The sequence below is a fragment of the Halictus rubicundus genome, chromosome 16 (assembly GCF_050948215.1).
Source record: "Halictus rubicundus isolate RS-2024b chromosome 16, iyHalRubi1_principal, whole genome shotgun sequence".
NCBI classification, from domain to species: domain Eukaryota; kingdom Metazoa; phylum Arthropoda; class Insecta; order Hymenoptera; family Halictidae; genus Halictus; species Halictus rubicundus.
Genome location: NC_135164.1, coordinates 5,740,585 through 5,761,013, shown reverse-complemented (window position 1 = coordinate 5,761,013; position 20,429 = coordinate 5,740,585). Strand labels below are relative to the sequence as shown.

Below are 20,429 nucleotides of genomic sequence, written 5' to 3'. Positions count from 1 at the left end.
AGGAACAATGTTTGCAACGTTATTAGTGGCGTTGAGAATATATGTTGTAAATTAGGTTCCTGTCTAGTTTCCTGTACCATACGAGCGTGAAATATCTTCAAGATGACCGTGGAAAGCATATTTCTGACGGAGTATTTACGGAAATACAGTGTATTCGGCTGCTGAGTAATGAAGTGCTGAAATCTATGAGTATTGTGTGCGTAGAAATACTAGTTTCGCGACGACCAGCAATCTCTTTCATAGTTGTACCGGAATCGTTTTATCCATCCTTTCCTGTCGTCGTTTTAATTAATAATTGTGATCCGAGTTTAAGAAATGTCCAATATTAGGAGAAATAATCGATGTACATGCTCCCGGTTCGTCCAGGCGGAAGGGAAGTCCACTGAGAGCTTGGAATTCTTTGAGATCCTCTTCCCCAAGGACAGGGGCCACCGGAGCCTCCTACAAAAAGGCTTTCGTACGAATGGATCGAGGAGTGGATTATTTGAGAGAGGGAGAGAGAGAGGGAGAGAGGAAGAGAGAGGAGCCTTGGGTGCCTCACAGTTCGAGGCTTGTTAGAACTTGGCTTTCGCTTTGAACCGGTCGTGAACGGCCGCGCGGGCTCGTCCTCCCCGCTTTGGGGCCGGGATAAGGGTTAAAAATGTATAAGATAAAATAGAGGACCAAGCAAGGATGAAGGAGGAGAAAAAGCGAGCCAATAGCTCGGGGCCAAAGGAGACGGTGAAATGGGAGAAGAACGCGAAACCGAGACGGAGAGAACTTTCATTATTGATCAAAGAAACTGAGTGTCGCTTCGCTCCCCGAAAGCTTGTTCTATTCAGCTCGCCTTCGGCTTCCCATTAAAAATACCGGCGTCATCCGCTTTTTGCGATGTCGGCACGATCTCGCCTTCCGATACCGTGCTGTAATTCTCGGCTTGTTCCCTCCTTTGCACGCTTATTAATCGCCTTTTATAGCTTGCATGGATATACATAGCTTGGCTCCCCGTAACAATTCCACCGAAAACAGCCCGAAGATCTTCAATCAGCTGACCAACCACCATAGCTACCAGCAATCGTCGCTACGGAACTGATGGAAGACATTCCGAACGTGAATGTATTCTATTTGGTTTCTCCAGGAGACATAAGGTATTTCTGTGTCGGAGAAATTTTATTACCGGCGATTATTTTATCATTTTTATAATGGTCCATCGCTAAAGAGTGCTTAATGAAGCCTTCGGCTACGGCAGTAATTTCAATTGTGAACCAACGAGTCATACCCAGTAATCATAACGTGAACGAAGATTTCTAAGATTTCTTTTGGTACAGCATAATTATTGAAAATTTCATTAGTAGGCTTCCGCTGGGTAGAATTTTAGAATCGCGTTTATATTAAGATAGTATGAAATAAAATGAAATTCGATAATTTTAAATGCTGAGCAAGCATTCTAAATAAAATTACACTAACGCACAGGAAAGTACGGAACGTACATCGTGCAAAAGATACTATTTATTATTGAAAAAACGATGTTTATTATGAAAGCAGGTGATTCGTGCCGGATTACACAGAAGACACCGTGCAATCAGCGGCACAAATCATTAGCTCCGTAAAATCTCAAAATAGCGCCACTTGACGTAGTGGCAAAACGCTGAAACTGGTAGACAAATGTTACCAACAGTCGATTTTATCGGAAACTACAGTAGCGCCACCTTTGATCAACTGGCAGAAGTAGATCAACATATTTTATAATAACTGTCCCAAGACCCAATTTTAGGCTTATTTAATGTTCATTATTATTGCCAAAGGAAGTGTTAGGTATAAGATATTAACCATTACATTCCTCCTATTATTATCAGAGAGGAATGAGAGTGCTCACGCCCGGGGTTTCGGCGTTCCCACTTTCGTAACATCGCCGCTTTAGCATGGCACAGAACCGGTCAGTCTTTCCTGGAACAGAACCGGTCAGTCTTTTAGCATGGCACAGAACCGGTCAGTCTTTCCTGGGACAGAACCGTGTCGTCTTTTAGCATGACACAGAACCGTGTCGGCTTTTCTGGAACAGAACCGTGTCGTCTTTCCTGGAACAGAACCGTGTCACCGACGAGATATATATAAAGACTGCCAGCCCCCGTGTTAAACTGCGAGTCTCAAAGTGGGTCCCAGGTGGGTACTGGGATCGGTCGGTAACGGCCCCAACGTCGAGATACTCTCGTCAGTTGTGGAACTAAGAACGTGGAACTATCACTGATCTCAAATACCAACATCGCTAAACATGCTGCGCTCGCTACCTAAATAGAACATTTGTTCGTGAATTACGGAAGAAACGTCAGTGACATAGGCAATAAATAACGTATAATGCGTAGAATGAAAATAATTATTTTTTATTGTATAATTTCATTACACTCTGATTGCCTTCTTATTTTCCATATTGTTCACCATTGTAATCATTATTTTATAATCGATAGTTTATAGGTGAAATTAATTAATTTGGAAATTATTGCGATATTTATAAAATAATGATTATTCAATAAAATATATTCTGTAATAGTTATAGAATTAAAAAAAAGAATAAATACAATATACAAGTAATGACAAAATTCAATCGTTCTTATTGTGATCCGTAGTAACTAACTTTCGACGGCTCTTATCCATATAAAGCTATTTGGTGGTAGTATTATTGCTATTTGTACAAACACACAGATACACAGATTCTTATATCTTGCAATGCACGTTGTTTTTTTCTCCGTCGATTTCGATGAAATTTTCAGTTTGTATATCACTAACATAGAGGTAGAGATAAAAGTTTTGAAAAGTGTCCAAGTCATTTTAAGTTTTAATTATAATTGTATTGTTTGCTATTTTCTATACCTTATAGAATTGTTTCTTTACATTTTATATTTTTTATATTTCATAAGCAATAAACTTTATGTATAATCATTAATTGTATTGTTAAATTTCATTTTCTGTGAGTAATTGTCAATACATATGCATTAGTAACCACATCTAGATGTTTGCCCGAAATTCGGCTATTTGTCCGCGGCGAAAACCAAGCTGTCGAACTCGAGACGGGAAGGACTCACCGCGTCTCTTTCTTTTCATATGCTGTCCTTCTTTGCGTCCGAAACTTCCGTCGTTCATTACACAAGTAAATATCATCGGAATTTTGTCATGTTTGGTACCGTTTTCCTTAGAAAAATGCCACGAATATGTTGGTAAAAGTTTAAAAAAAAATAACGAAAAATAAAGAAGTTTTTGCCCGAGCCCGCGGGCAGCTCGGGCAGCCCGGGCAAGTGCCCGATCCCGCGGGCAGCTCGGGCAGCCCGGGCAAGTGCCCTAGCCCGCGGGCAGCCCGGGCAATTGCCCGAGCCCGCGGGCAGCTCGGGCAGCCCGGGCAGGTGCCCGAGCCCGCGGGCAGCCCGGGCAAGTGCCTGATCCCGCGGGCAGCTCGGGCAGCCCGGGCAGGTGCCCGAGCCCGCGGGCAGCTCGGGCAGCCCGGGCAAGTGCCCTAGCCCGGGCTGCCCGCGGGATCGGGCACTTGCCCGGGCTGCCCGGGCTGCCCGCTCGTTTTCCACAACACCCTGCAGCCACTCACAAAATCTTACGCGGTGATCGTAATCTGCTATCGAAAGCTCTTGTGATAAAACCATGTGATATGGATGATACTTTTGCCGTTTCAAAATTCGTTGAATTGATGAACGACTAATATGTGATGTTTGTGCAAGTGTACGTTGACTAATATGAGGATTTAATGTAATTGCAGCAAGAATACTGGCACTATTATTTTCATTAGTGACAGCTTTACTAAGCCGGTTTTCTAAATTATGAAATGTTTCTAAATTATGAAGCGCGTATAATTCCATAACGCTATTTCCGAGCGCTTCAAGTACCTACAACTCGAAACTTCAAACTGTTATATCTCATCATGGAAGTATCTGACAAAAAAATGTTTCAGACAAAATTGACTTGTTTTTTCCGGTAGAATCTAAATATGTAACATTTTATAGGGGGTTCCATTTAAAATTACAAAGGTTAAAGGGGAAGGGAGGCCACTTCACATTTATGTAGTCAGAAAGGCCCTTCAGTTCCATGCAATTTAAGACTAAGAACTTTAAAATCGATGGCATAATTTTCGAGATATTGAGCTGTTCAGAGTTATGTGGGCCACCCTGTATATCTCGTCGGTGCTCATATCCTCTCTGGATTCAATAAATTTCCAATTTATAAACAAAAAATCAACTAGCTTGGGTTCAACTCGATTAGGTTCATGACAGTGGAAATGACAAACACCTTGTATATATTTATTTATTGCTTATGAAAGTGGAAAAATGTCATTATTATCAAGAATTATAATCTGAACAAAATTAGTATACTTTACTATTATCTGCGACTCATGTAAAAACATCGTTCAAACAGTAATTATGAATAAATTAAGCACAATCGAGGTACAAGATAGACCCAACACCCCATTATATGATTACATGATTACAATCTATCACTATGTCACGAATAATATTTCATGTAATAAGGTTTCAAGTGACACAAAAATACATTGGATGTTAGGTATATAGTATACCTCCAAATGCTATAACTTTTTATCAAGTTTAATGCTTTATTCTTTTTTCTTTAGAAAGATATAAAAGAAAATCAATTTCATTTCGCTATATAATCTATTAAATTTAAACAAGTTTTTCGGTATTCGCTTCTTTTAAATTTGACGATATTGCAAATCGTCGATACCTAATTGAAAATTGTAATTTGAGGTAAACAATTTTTTAATTCACGATTTGATTTAGAACTCATTGTAAAATCTATTCTGGACAATAAATTCAGATAGGACTTACTATAGATAGTAACTTCTAATTATTATGCACATTTCTTACACTGTAACGTCCTGACGTCCGAACATCAGCGCAGAGGTCGACGCAATGTGCGCCGCATATTGCACTTGCTGTATCACTCAAACATTTAACAGTTAATATTACATTGCGAAAATATTACTATCACATTTTTATCATTTTTAAATTATCTAATAATTTCTAATATTTTGGTATTTCATGCTATAATTGGACGATGCATTACAATTGCATCATCATAGCGTTTCATTTAAATTAACTTTTTTTTAATCTGAACCGACAAACAAGAGATAAAAAATCGAACGATGAATTGTTGCTTCATCTAAAGAGATATTATTGTTGCATTGGCTACTAAATATCTTGTTAGAAAAACTGTTGCATTGAAGATACATAGGCCGTAGTTATTTATAACAAAAATGTACAAGTTGGTATCGGAACCACAATAAGTTAACTGGCTTTATCCTGTAATCATGCGATTATTAAAGTCAGAGTGGATTAATACATGATGCATAAGTATTGCCAGCAATGCGGATCTTAGCGCTTTAAGAATTGGACGTGACAATATTACTCAGTATAAATTTCTAGAGTAAACCGTAAACTATAATGCAAATATTTAACCGGCCACTGCCTCTGTATAAAAGACGCGTATAGTTGAAGTAAAACGATGGCAGTGAAAATATCAAATTAATTATGTCGCTAAAATTTTAAATTCGCATGGACGGAAATTACTTCCAATGTAGTATCTGTATAGGTGTAGTATGACAAAGTTGCTCGTATAAATCTATGAATGAACTTTTCAACAAAGAGGTGTAATGTACAACTGCCTCAAACAATTAACACGTTGCGGTCCTTCAACGGCGTTTTATTTTGCGGTCTGCGGACAACGCGCGTCTGACACGACTATTTCTAACAATGTTAGTGAAATAAATTTAGTGATTTGATTGGAATTCTTCCAAGTGACCGTTCGAAAGAAGTATTGGCATTACGATACGCTGCGGTATTATCCGAAATCACTATATTTACTTCACTAACAGTGCACTGCGGTTGCTGAAAAATTCTCAGTCGTGACAGTTTGGTAACGTTAATATACATGTATTGTTAATTTAATGTAATGTTAAATAGGATGTACTTTCTATCATTAAGAATATCGTTGCTTGGTAACCTTAAAAAAATGATAAAAACATGATTAAGTAGTTTGACAAAAAAATGTTAAAATGCATTGTGAAAAGGAACTCGCATTTTTTACTGTCCTTAATGTAATGCAAAATTCTATTTAAAATATTCTTTCGATGTATATCACATGCAAGAAAAATATTTAAGTATATGTTAAATGAAGTTCGCGGGTATACGGTACTCGATTTTTTAAATTAAAAATACAACTGTTGTTATTGAACACACACACAAAAGTTAAAAGAAGCTTACGCAAACATTAAAATTTATCGTATTTATTGGAAAAAATTTAAATTTCACGTTAAAGTAACTGCAAGTACTTTGGATTTAACCAGTTTTCATATCTGCGTTTATATCTAACAAAAAGTATGACTAAGTACGTAGTACAGCTTTTACGTAGTTGAACCGGAGAGCGCTACAGTTCAACATGGACCACGGACCGCAATGTGTTTACATTAAATATAATCACCGACTATTTATGAAATAGTTCAGTGTGGTTGCTTTACTTCTAACAATTGAGGATAATTTTCTACTATGTTCAATAAGATTCCTTCAATGTATGCTCTTAATTGAGTGTTGACCTCTTGCTGCTCCTTTAAAGCTTGTTTCATCTGCAACAAACCAATTTGAATAGAATCGAGACAAACAATTTAAACACAATATTATCACAACTATGACTTGGTACATACTTCGGATATGCTACAAAGATCACGATAATCACCAGGAATCTGGCCATCCATCTATAATGAAATACAATTAACATTAGAGACCTGTATTATACAATGTCTAACTAATCGAATCTTTCACAGTTTCATCGGTTAAAGATCTAATGTGTGACGTACTTGATCTTGATTGATGCCAGCTAATAATTCTACCGCAAGACTAGGTCCTTTCTCAGCATTACTGTTACACGGATTTAACGTTAAAAGTTCACGGCCTGCCTGCAGAGCCGCTGCAGCTTGCAATTCGTCTCTCGATTCTTCTAGACCTGCGGCAACATATTCAACGAATTCGATTAATTTAAAAAAAAAAACGATTTTGTTAATTGCAACGATGGATTCGATAATATTATTACTTTTATTATGCGTCCGTAATTGTGCCACCTGTTGCAGTAATTCATCTATTCTTTGCTGGTCCTCTACCCTCAACGCAAGTTCTTCTCTGGCAGCTTCTAGCTGATGGTGAGCATCGTTTGCCCGACTTATGGCTTGACGTTCGTTTTCCCGTGCAATCTTGGTTTCCATCGTAGATTCCTCGAGCTCATTCTCCAATCGATTTTTCTCCGACTTCACTTTTTCCAATTGTTCCCGTAACCTTACTATTTCGTCTCTTAAACCGGATCTTTCAAGCTCGATTGCTTGCAATTTTATATTATAATTTTCTAGTTGCAGCTGCCGCTCGCGATCCAACCGGTTCGCCCATTCTCTGTGCCTCCGTTGCTCTGCCTAGAAAAACATTATTTACCATGTCAATTTTATCGACGAATATACGCTACTTTAACGTTGTTTACGCTATTATTTTACTGATTCGATACAAATTAATCTAATTGGATAAACAGACGACCGTGCTTGCAATAGCTTTCCGAAAGGAAGTACCAAAGTGAAACGTACTTGAAGCCTTTCCTCGGCCCTAGTTTCAGCATCCTTAGTTGCCTCCTCCAGCATTAGTATTCTCGCCTGCAACGTAGCATTTTCCTGCTTCGCTCTTGCGTAGCGTTCTTCGCCGACCGATTGAGTATCCACTAAAGCATGCATTTGTTCTTGGATCATTTGGACCTGGAAACACACAATTCATTTTTGAAATATCGGTCTCGTTAATTTCTCAATTCTGTGTGAACAAAAATTCCTTAGAATTTACAAATAGGATTCGACTAAACTTTGGTTTCACGAGATTTTTTTCAGCGTGTCGATTCGGCAATCGAAGCGTTAAAAAGTTTTTCGGAGACACAGCGATGCGCGTACAACTGCCAGGTTTCCCGCCACACGTAACTGTCCCGTTTTATCCTGACCGATTAATAGATCTGACATGCTACTATACTAAATAAACACGGCGTAGTCCTTTGCTGGAAAACTGCCGCGAAACTCCGGACCTACGGTAGTTACTCTCCCGGTACTGTACTGTCTTTTACTGATCAATTAAAATCACTTTAATGCGTTCGCTTTAATGGCCCTTGAAAGTCAAGTAGCTGAATACGACGGACTACTGACGACGACCGTGTCGACGAATACCTCCTGTTCAGAAACTTGCGCACGCGACTATACATTCCGAAGGTTTGCCGTTAGTGGTTCTCAGTCGCGAGACACCAGACCCAATGTCGATTTTTCTGCCTATGTAAAATGTCAAGCTCAGGGGGATTTTAAAGACCTTGAGACTTTTTAATAGACACTCGATGAATGGATTTTAGATACTTGAAAGTCTCAAGCGCTAATTTTTACTTGAATCGAATTTTTCCAGTAGTCTGAGCCTATAATCAGCCATCCTAAGCGTTACTGTTGTTAATATATTATTTTCTAAATTTATTATACGAGGACATGAAACTATACATTGGAAATGAGGAATAGGCTGACCATTGTACTCATTCAAATTTGTAGAAGTTCGTTGCTAAATATCTTTTATTTTTTAGCAATTTATTTTTAGAAAGGCTGACTGCAGGGTAGAGGCCGAAATAGAGCACGTTTAAAAGTATGGCAAAACTGCTAAATGATTAAATTCTCTTATAATTACATATTTAGTACTTTGGTAGTAGTAGTATTTTAGTAGTATAAAAATAATCTGTACTATTTATATTTTAAGGGGGCCGGCATGGTTTGAAATCCGTATACGTATGCAAGGGTCAAAATCTATACAAACTGCGGCTTCAATATTGCAATGAGCAGTTTAGAAGTGGTCAATTGTGTTTTCTAAAAGTTCAATCTACGTCTGTATGGAGCCCAAATTGCGAATTTCTACCTCATCGTGGAGTAATTTGTAATATTCGTCAGAAAATTCGAATTGTGAAGCCAGTATGACGTCACAAGATGGCTGCCGCTGAGAGATTCTCTTAATTTCGAGAGATTTAGTGTTCGTATCGAAAAAAAGGCTCCATACAGACGTAGCAAAGACATGTAAAAACACGGTGGTATGTATTTTTAATTGATTACTTACTTATTTAAGACGTAAAATGTCTAGAAAAAAAGGCACAGCGTAACATAGCGCGACAGTCAAGGCCAAATGCCTGCCGGCCCCCTTAAGACGTGCTTAACTAAGTACAAAAATTCCATATTATTAAGTAAAAAAAGTTATAACTATAAAAAGATCGAGGTCCAATGCGCATCCGAAGTGTCTATAATTAGTTTCCACCGAGCAGTCGATGAGCACCGCTGGACCCATCGGTAGAATACTAAACATAAATACGCCAGCAACACATGGCATTAGCCTACCGTAAAGGTGAAACTGTATTCCTTACGTTACAAATATAATTTTAAATATTATACAATACTCCCTAAGTATATTATTTCCTATTAAATACCTATTAAAGTCTAAATCTTGCTATATAATTTCACAGCTCTCAACTGGCTGAAACTTGAATTGGACGTAGTATTACTTCCTTTGTCACAAAAATTGAGAATAATATACTATGAATATATTACAATTATTTTCTTTGTATTGCAATTGTCTAGAGGTTCTTCGATAATCGATCGCAGTAATCGATTACGTAGCTCCTACACATTTAAAAAGGAATATTGTTTACATAGCATGCGCCTATAGGAACAGTTTAATAGAACTAGAATTCCGAATCGAACTGGTTCGAGCGAAGTACAGTTGATCGAAAAAGTATTCGCACGTTCAATTGCTCGAAAATAACTTTCTGCGATGAAGATAAAACAATAGCAAAACTAACGGTCAATATACTATCCAACAGCAATTTCAATTGTCATCAGACGCGCGTCCTTAAAGGGTGAAGGGCGGATGTTGCTTTCGCGTGCGATCAACCGCCGAAAAGTATACAGTCGATTCCCGTATAACGCGATGAAAAAACTGTTTAGGAAGACTGTACACTTACTGCCACAGAGGATGCATGTATACGTAGTCTCTGTAAACTATTTTTTGATCACATATACATACTTATACTTATAGACCCGGCATTGGTATAGGATATGCATTAGGACGCAGTATTCCAAGATAACGGCTTACTGGTGCCCACAACCGACGTCACAAGATAATTCAAAATAATGTATTCGACATATATATTGTTCTTACTATTCTTTTTTCTTAAATAAAGTAAGTTATGAGGAAATAAATACAGCTCTCATATTATCAATATCTACATAAAAATTTAACTGTTTAAACAAAATGAGCCAGCACAATTTGCAATAATAAGAGTAAAGTAAAAATGAACGAGTAATAAAATATTTGTACAGAATGAGATAAAAGACGACGACTCCGTTTTCCTCTCTAACAATTTAGCTTCGACTATAGCACTTTGCCCACAACCGTCATCTGGTAGATGATATAATATCGGGACAGGGTATGTTATCCGGAGCCGGATCTATAAGTATATATAGTCTAAGGTCGCAACAATGTAAACTGCGGATAGAGATACGCTCAAAGAATGGTGAACATTTTTTGGACCAAGCGCACGGTGGTTCCCACGCGCTACCATTTGCGTGTTCGAGCGAATCCAATTTAAAATCGTGACGTTACGATTCCGAGTAAAATCGCCACCGTTTCTAGATAAAGGCTCGACCTGGCTTACTTGCTCGGTAAGTCGAGGACCACGGCGACGAGGTAGCCGACTAACACGGGAAGAGGGCGTCTGTCCGACGAACTGAAACTGTCCTTCCCACAAGTCGTACTCGAGGCCGGCTCCGGGTCCTGGGGACAGCCCCTCCCCGGATATTATTCGACTGTCGTGATCGTGATCGTGTTCATGATCAGCCGGGCCTGTGTCCGTTTGATCGTCGTAAACGTTCAAATCCATTTTGAGCATTCGCGATCTGTCACGTCACACCTGTGTCAGGTAGAACCGTCATCCTCCTCGGGTTAAACGCTGCCTCGAAACACACCGGGTCTACCTATTCCGTTAGAACGACGTGCAAGCACGCCGTTCGTCGCTTGTCCATATCCCCTCGTGCACACGCACAACACACTGGATTCGGACACTAACCTAACCTCGAAATTTCGTGCATTACCCAGTGGAACCTCGATGACCGATACTCGAACGACCGGATAATCGAAACCGAACGAACGTAGGGAGAGTCGCGGTCACAACAGTCGGCGCACTTCCGTTTCTTCGGGCGTACTTCGAACATAATCGTTCGTCTCGATCGCCCGCTGTAAACTGGGAGTAGCCGCGAGGCTATTTGTGTGCACTCCGTATACTACGTATCGACTAACTCCGACGCGAATTCACGTATATCGCGCCGCCTCTTACATCGAACAAAGTCTGTAACCGGCCACCCCTACGCGCGCTTCGCAAATCCAGTTAGAAAGCACGGAAAGCTCTTCCTGGCCTTTGTCTGCTCGCCACAGCCAATTAGCCAATTAAGATTACCCTATACCTTCGGCACCGATTCCGTTTTTAACCGGTGCAGGTCGAATACCGTGGCACGTATACGTTATTATACATTCAAACGCAATCAGCCGAGGACAAAATTGCATATCACACAGAAAATATTGTCAACCTGGAGAACGTTTCAAAGTTCTTTTGGATAACAAAAAGTTGATACATGTTTCCCTTTCTCCACAGCATTTAATCCTCGGATGACGAACTTTTTTTCACTCGGGTATCGTCGTTGGAAGGTTAAAGCGTTTTGTGTACGATTTATAGATATTTTTGATATTTTGAAAAATCCCAAATCTTCAAGAGCTTTCTATTTATGTCGATTTCAGAGACATGTAATCGGAAAATGTCGGAAAATTGAAAAATGTATTCTTCCGGATGATATGAAATTACTGGGATGCGGCAGCATCTATTATATCACGACAAAGCGACGTAATGCATACATTATGGACTGTATTTAAATTTGATGGTGGTAATAAGGCAACAGTTCCGTTTTAATCACTGTATACGCAATGCGATAATTTCCGTACATGCCAGACGCGGGTACACGCCCCTGATATCAACTTGCGTAGCGTGTTGTATGTTATTGAATATGTTCGATATGATATATGTATGTATAACACACTTCATTTGAATGTAGAACCGTGTCAGAGATTATTTTCTCTTTTATACTACAATTTCCGGCTTTTAATATCGCATTGCTTTAAAGAGCTTCATTAAACAAAACATTTGATTGATAGCTTTACCGATTAAACTATCAAATTAATAATTATGGTAACGTACGGAAGCAATGTCTTTTGACTTTTATTCCAACTAGTGGAGCTTTCCCGTTATCCAAACTTTCGTTTAACTGTAACCTACTTTAACAAATACTTCGAGGCTGTTTATTATCAACGTTGCCCACGTTTAAGTTAACCACTAGCAAGTATAGAGCAGTAAGCAATCATTAACTTGATAAATGTTACTAATTTTATACTAATATCTAACCCTGTGACCGAGAAACTTGTTTGAAAGTTTATTTATTATACCAGGCAAGACATTCAATGATTAATTAATTTTGTATCGAACATAAAATAAAGCGGTGAATATAATGGAGGAAAATGTAGAACTAATTTTGCAACTAAAGTCTAACAAGATGTCTAATAAAATGTAATGTGCAGAAATACCGTGTAAGATGAAAATGCTTGATATTATCCTCGCTTTTCAATTAAATTCCACCCTGTTGTTGCTCTGGTAGAAAGCGTTTGTACAAATTGAATCCGAGATAAGCAATCACAACAAGAATAATCAAAAAACTTATGAATGGCCATCCGCCCCATCCAATAAAACCTTCAGGTGTTGCTCTGACACAGGACATGTTTTACCACCTGTTTTCTCAAATTTTTATTCAATGTTCGCTCAACAGTTCATGCTAGAAACGAATATTTCACTAATAATTTAATTTGTACGAATAATTTTGTAATTTGACATTTTCAATGTGACTGATTAATTTTGATTGTTTACCGCTCGATCGTATTTTTCTATTATACCGGCTTTCTATTGTTTTTTTCCAAAGACATCTACACCGTGAACCTTTTTGTCACGCGCAAATAATTGAGTTGCAAAATATACACGAATCGAGATAATCTTTTTAAGTAAAGTTTATACGCTGTAGCGTCATGCAGGACTACTTTATTATACTACAAAAATGTGCACGCTAGAAAATTATACGTAGGTAAATATCACAACGTACAAACATTTTTACATTAACATTCGCGAAGAACTGTTTATTTGATAAAAGATGTGTGCCCTATAAACTCGAGTAGGCATTTTATAAAACGTTTCACATATTCATTTTGATTGCTCTCATCACAATTTTCGAACCTTCTTCAAGCCAAATCATAGTCAAATCTGTAATAAATATTTCACTAAATAGAGAGTATTTTTCAATATCAAAAGTGTACAGGAGGTTTCACAAAATTGTGGCATGGTATCATTGGATGCCCGATAAACGCTATCAACAAAAGTATAGAAAGTATGAATCACGTCGCAACAAAAGTCACCGATATCTCCGAGACCACGTGTACCAAACTAATCAACCTAATTAGCCGTAGCCGTTCTCCCGAGCTCATTCTTTCAGCCGCGTTTCATGAAACATCCTGTACGCGATCACCGGAGTCGGCTTACTTCTGCGTAATCCAATCAGGAGCTGCTAATTGCACAAGGATTTAATTCAGATGCCGCGGTAATTAGCGTGTTCCCTTTTACTTTCGCGACGCATCGAATTTCTGGTATCCACGAGTCGAGCAACGCGGGCTGCGGTATCGCCAGGGGCGTTCGCATCGATCATTCCTCGATCCGTGATCGCTCCTACGGTCGATTTACGTTCCAGTTGAACGCGTGCCGGTCGATTCTATCGCGTCGGTGCCAGCGTTGACTCTTTTCGTCGACGAAATCTCTATGATACCGTGATCAAGGCAATCTGCGTCGCAAGAATACATCGCTGAATCATCCTCGCAGCCTTCGCAGGGAAGGTATTCTCTGCTGCGACTGATCTTCGAGAAAACGAGAAACTCCGCCGGGAAATTCTGTTTCGCGTCCCTTTTCGTCTTCCTGGTCTACAGGTTCAAAAACACGGACCTTTCTGTTAGCGGCCGGCAGCGTATCGTTACCGTTTAGGGTACTCTGTCCCCGCGATTATCGCCCTGGACATGAAAAACGATCGTGCACTTTACTTCTCGCCGATAGCGAATTCCATTCGCGCACGGGAATTTCGAAAGATGCTGATAACGATCTCGAACGATTAAAAGTTGAACCGACTGCTGGAAAACTAGAATTTGAATGAAACGCTACAGTCCCGAATTACAGATTTTGCGTTCGCAATAGCATCGCGCAAATTTTTGATATACAGATTTGTAACTCAAAGATAAAAGGATTTGTATCAACATTATCGACATAGAAGAAGGATGACAATTAGTAGATTGTAGATAGCAAAAAAAGAAACAGAATTGTGCAGTCATGAAATAATGAAGTTCAATTTTGTGTTGGATCCAACTAGTATTAACACTAAACCTACCAAGCACAAAACATGTAAAAGTGAAACGTCTTATAGAACGGAAAAGATTGAATTTAAACTCTGTACGATTTTCACTATAATATGTGCTCAAATAAAGAAGTCAATTTAAGTAATTTCCTATGAAAACGTTTTTACAATTTCAATAATTCTGAAATAGAAAACCGGTCATATTGACCGTGGCAGGTTTAGTGTTAATTAACCCAAAAAGAAAATCGATTACACGAGCGACGAAAGTGCGAAAATGATTGACAATTGCGACCAAAGGATGAGAGTTCTCAGTGTCCCGATCAGACGACAAACAGACAGAGACGTGTCAACATCGTGCATTGTTTTCGCCGCGTTCAGAAGCTACACGATCGCGTCATCTTGAGAACAATGACGAGCGCCGACGAGTATCATTGTTATCTCTCGCGGGGGGGGGGGGGGGGGGAACCACGGTGAATAATGAACGGCAATTAGAGGGAATTCTCCTAGTACCGGACACATGACAATCTTTCTTTTCAATATGTATAAAATTGTACACGCACTAAATTCGGAGAAACATATTAATTAACATTCTAATGCCGGTGCTTATTTCATTGTTCCTGCTTTACTTCTTCGTCATTAGCTTTATTGGATTCATTGCTGTTACTAATTTCTGCTCGTCCTTCTCGCTCGTTATGTTTCAATTGTTTAGATGACAGTGTCTGAAAGTTCATTCTGTCTCGAAAGCAACCTGGGAATACCGAGTTTTTGGCAAACGATTCAAATTGGTAGCTGTTCAATTAAGTTCGATGAAAAGGTCAAGGTATCTGAAACTGGTGTACCGGGGTCACCAACAACATTTCGTATTGTAATTGCAAATATCGAGTTTCGTAACTTCTAGAACATTCGGATTATTTAGTCTTTCATAGTTAAAGATAACTGAGACAATTTCTCAATTTTAAAAAGGTTCTAGTATGGTGCTTCGCAGTCTCAGTAATTACTGTACTGCTTAAGGGTTAAGAAAATATTAATAAATTATGCTCTACATGCAAAGTCCACTTTCTGAGGATGACCAAAATTCGAGTGTCCAGCATTAGGCGAGTACTCTCTCTACTCAAAGATCAAGAGCATGAAGATTTACTTGGGCCGGTGGATGCGTCAGGATAGGGAGCCTAGGGTCCAATCTTCTTCGAGAATCGCGAGGTAGGAATCGATAGAGGATTACGCTAATCACGCACAGTGCCAGGATAACGAAAAGGATAACGCCGATCAAGGACGAGCCTGAGCTTTTTGGCTCCTGCGCTGGTTCGGTGCAATAAGGATGCGAATAGTATCCTCCCGAATGATAGGGCCCGTAGGGACCATAGGGATTCAATGGCGGGTAGGCTACCGGTGGCGGGTAGTATATGTAAGGGGGTTGATGAACAGGGTGTTGCTGATGGAACCTGGCGTTCTCGACCTGATCTTCGGCAGAGGATCCCGACCGCGGTGGAGATCTACAAGGCGAGTTCGAAGCACACATCTACGATCTAGGAATCACGTTTCCTTCCATCCGACATCGCTGCCAAAGTCCCTCAATTGAAAAAATAACCCACTCTTGTCCACGAAACGATAATTTTGATGTACAACTGTTTCCAAGGTTAGGTTAAAAGAAATCTTGACTCGATGAGTGTTCAGGGAACTTCCGTTCGAGGGATCGGTATACCGGGTGTTCCCTAAAGAATTATACAAAATAATTACTATATGTATTAGCCTAACATGAAACTGTGATTTGTTCTATGGAGCATGGTCATTTTGTTTGCGAAATAAAGATCACAAAATGATGGGATTTCTATCGTATGTAACTTTGGAAATTTCGGAGCTGACTTTTAAAACCATAATTGACTCCTTGCACCTTTCCCCTAAGTGGTAAAACTATTAGATTCTGTATCATCTTAGAACCTGAAATCTAATTTTCACAGTGCATGTTTTTGGAAGATTCAATCTTAATGTATGTATACACTAAAAACCGTTTCAAATGAAAGTTAAATCGTTCAACTGGTCGTGATATTACCCGTATTCTATTAAATTGAATTACGTATTTTGGTACGTCTTAGTCGAAGCAGCCTGCAATTATCTCCACAAAAAAAAACCAGCCAAGCCACTTAAGACTAAAGGCCATTAATTCCGGAGATATTTTAATTTGAGGATCGCGTGATGCTCCTCAGTTCCGCTATTCTATCTCCAGAAATAATGCTTTTCAGCCATAAAAGGCTCAGTACTTGTACGAAATTACACACTACACGAACCATTGAAAATATACGACTCAAAAAAAAAAAAAGAAAAAAAAAGATAGGAACTCGGTGGAACTTGAAGCCATTCGACTTTGATTTCTAACTTTTTTTCGATGGTTTAGGGTAGTCCCGAGTGAGACATCTTGTGCGAGGGTCAAACTGTGCGAGAAGCGCATTCAACTGCAGCACAGGTTGCACCTCCAACCGTTTTTACGACTGCATCGTATTTCTTCGGGCCGTATCATTTCCTGGGACTAGGGATGCTACTTTGTAATTCCAATGTCCTGTGTATTCGAAGGTTTACGATACGCCAATCCTCTCGGAGAAGCAGGAAAAAGCTCCCAGGCTTCCTATTGTTAATTGAAATTCCGTATTTCCGTGTCCATAAATAACTGAGCTGAAACGTGTCGCGTGAAAAGAACACAGGGAACCATGAAGGGTACTTTCAAAAGTAAAAATCTCGCCTCTTAGAGAGTCGGGTCACGTAGCCAGAAGACAACAGGAGGTATTTTCGTCATCACGCAATTATGCTTCTAACGAATCGGTAATAGAAAAAGAAAGATCATCGTGGCAGGGAGGAGTATTAAAACTTCTCGGACACTTCGTTTTCTGCCAATTTTTACGCTTCAACTACCGTGAATCTAATTGTACGATTCTCAACGACTGTGTTGCATAAGAATGAAGAAATCCGTTTTTAAATAACAATCCCAAGAGAAGTTGGGATTACCTTGATTAAGTTAGATTACGTTGGTCAGGGGGACTTGGTGCGCGATTCAAATCGCTAACAGTATCTAAAAAACTCATTAACATGTCTACGAATCAAGCTATGAATCGCAAACTTTTAACAACTGCGGAACAATAATTAGTTTCAATAATATAGTTGCAACAATGTAGTTTTGTTTGGTTGATGCTAATATTCATATGCGAAAAATGAACCTAATAGTTTCCCAAACCTTTTTCCATCTCTTTTTGAAAGTATTTTGCAATCTTTTATTTTTGTATTTTCTATTTCTACAAAATAAATGTTTTCGTTAACACTTTTAACTCATCCTGTCTATTCTTATATTATTAAATAAGTTGTGTTAATGTTAACACTTGTGTTAACTAATAACTCTAACTGGAAATTGGTATGTATTTGAAAACGCTACAGATATTTTTGGTAGTATCAATATTGGGAAACTATGCCGCAGACGTCTATTATTAGAATTAGATGGGTATTATGGTAACAATATATCAATAGACAGAAAAAACTGACTTACTCTATGATTGAGATCAATTACATCTTCCTCCAGGGAGACATCGCTGTACATATCGTCCGCGGGATCACAGTTTGAGCCTCTGCCTGAGCTGTTGAAGCTGCCACTTCGATATAGCTGGCTGTGATAACAATAGAAATTATAAATCGTATGCGAGTCGAAGGTTACAGAAATAGGGAAGCACTGGACAACAGTTATTCCATTGAATTTTCGATTTTCAAACGTTTCAATGAAAAATGTTTTTCATTGTCGATAATATCATTATCGATTAAAGAAATTTATTATTTGTTACCAGGAATGTCTTATTTTTATCTCGTAGAATTTTCGTGCCTATTTTTCTTGTACAAAGAAACGATGTACTGGAAAAGTGGATATAAATTATGAAAAAGATGCAATGTTCGACGAAAATTTCATATTATTCGAGAACAAGAATTTGTTGACTAAAGGGACAGCACTCGTCCGCGCAGAGTTAGGAAGATTGTTGCACGACAAGTAACAGGAATCTCTTGCGGTGGTGGATGCTGTTAGGGGAAATATTTGTCGCGTCTGTATTTCTCAATCTTTCCTCGGATACTTGTAAAAGCATAAAAGGAAATGGGTTGTGGAAGCGCGTGTGCTGGCAGCCGATGCCCACGCTTTAGAAAGTCTGCGGTCGCTCCGCGTTTCGCGAAAGGATTGACTTGAAAATTACCGGTTGAATAAGGACACCCCGAGAGATGTCCCTTTCTGCGAATTACGAATTCCTCGTCGGTGAGTTACATCGCGGCTATTGTTAACCCGTGACGTCAATAAGCCGGTTCTGCGTGTCGAGGGAGAATTTTTAGAAAATTTGCCTTCCAGCCTCGCAAACAGTATCACCTTCATTAAATAATACTACATGCTATTTTTATCTGCAGTCGAAGTATTCCTTCACGCTCAGTCTGCCGAGACTCGGACAATCGTTAATTACACTGGACGATCAAATTACTTCATGCAGTCGCACAAACTAACGTGTTTACATAAGACAATTAATTTTTTTAGTGAAACCCGAATATTTCTTATTTTTTCATAGAATATTCACATTCGCAAATTGCAAATGCACGTTTGGCAACACTGCAGGCAACATTTATCAGACAGCTGTCACGTCGAAACAAATATGTTTTTCACACTGTGGTACTAATAAGGAAACTCAAACCAATGATAATTTGAGTATATGCGTTGTTAAGAAAATTTTAGCAGAATCATTTGTCTTAGTGTGCAGACGATATGGGAAACATGAAAATTGTTCTATGGGAGATTGCTTGATCGTAGATTTTAATCTAGAAAGAATAACATAACAACTACAATTTTACTTGCACTAAGCACGTTATCACTTTCAGTAATTTTTAAGCATAGAACACTTCGCGTGGAAATTACTCATTATCAATTACAAGTGGTTTTACAGCGATATTGCAAATGTTGTTATTTTTTTTAGAGAACCGACTTACGCAACGTCTTACACGATACGAGTACTGTTCCTATTTATGAAGTCGGACAAGTGATGATTCATTCTTACCTTGCTAATGCATTGGTACTGAGTCTCTTCCTTCCGGAACTGAAAACAGAGTAATGTGGCCATGAAAAATCCAAAGGGATTATTGAATAATAAAATTTAATAGGTTAAAGACGCATTTTTTAAATCCTGAATAGCTTTAATCCATTAAAATGCTCCAAAGTACGTAATTTAAACAATCCCGTAGAAAAACTTAACGAACAATCGGCCAGTTCACGAATAAGGAAAAAAAATGTGCCACCATTAAGCTTGTTTACAAGTAAATTTAATTTCTAATGTTTTTATTCAATGTCAGACCAGAATATTTGTACTGTTCTCATTCAATGTCAGACCAAAATATATATAATATTCTTTTTTAAATACAGATAACATTTTTACATAATTTAGTTCACCTGCGACAGTTTCTGTGACTCACTCTACACATCGAATACTATACTACACTTTCTATGAGCATAACAGGTGACCTAAGATGTGTATATGTCTGAATGTATACGTTAGGGCAGCGGTTCTCAATCTGTGATACTTGAATGAAAAGTCGCTACGTTAATCGGTCTTTTATACAGTTGCATTAAATTGCATTCAACCCTTTTTCGGCTGATTGTTATAAAAATCGAAAAGGAAACTGGAAACAAAAATTTGTATAAAGAAGAAATAAGAAAGTTGTCGAATCGTTGGGAAAAGGTACTGTGTTTTCCAATAGGAAGATACTAATGTTATTTCTGTTATTATTAATTCCTAGCGTAAGAAACCCTTAGTAATCGGGGGTACCAATTACTGTGTCTGTATTAATTATACCTATTTTTAAA

General features: G+C 38.7%; 2 protein-coding genes and 1 long non-coding RNA gene across 3 annotated transcripts in view; all 3 read right to left on the bottom strand.

Annotated features, from left to right (window-relative positions):
* Positions 1–6,261: 6,261 nt before the first annotated feature.
* The window catches only part of Nuf (rab11 family-interacting protein nuf), a 25,167-nt gene continuing 10,999 nt past the window's right edge, over positions 6,262–20,429 (bottom strand). Inside the window, exons 4-10 of the mRNA XM_076802420.1 lie at positions 19,627–19,665; positions 18,096–18,213; positions 7,613–7,777; positions 7,078–7,447; positions 6,845–6,990; positions 6,692–6,742; positions 6,262–6,613 (exon numbers count right to left, since the gene is read on the bottom strand). Coding sequence (XP_076658535.1) covers positions 6,491–6,613; positions 6,692–6,742; positions 6,845–6,990; positions 7,078–7,447; positions 7,613–7,777; positions 18,096–18,213; positions 19,627–19,665 — 1,012 coding nt within the window. The 3' untranslated portion in view covers positions 6,262–6,490. The remainder of the gene's footprint in view (positions 6,614–6,691; positions 6,743–6,844; positions 6,991–7,077; positions 7,448–7,612; positions 7,778–18,095; positions 18,214–19,626; positions 19,666–20,429) is intronic.
* LOC143361920 (uncharacterized) lies at positions 13,201–14,324 on the bottom strand. Its single transcript, XR_013083550.1, has 2 exons — positions 13,711–14,324; positions 13,201–13,434 (listed from the first exon to the last, which is right to left on the bottom strand). It is a non-coding gene; the product is annotated as an uncharacterized LOC143361920 (long non-coding RNA).
* On the bottom strand, positions 14,689–16,637 carry LOC143361980 (uncharacterized). The gene has a single exon (XM_076801739.1). It carries the CDS (start codon positions 16,083–16,085, stop codon positions 15,678–15,680), a length of 408 nt encoding a protein of 135 aa, XP_076657854.1. The 5' UTR covers positions 16,086–16,637; the 3' UTR covers positions 14,689–15,677.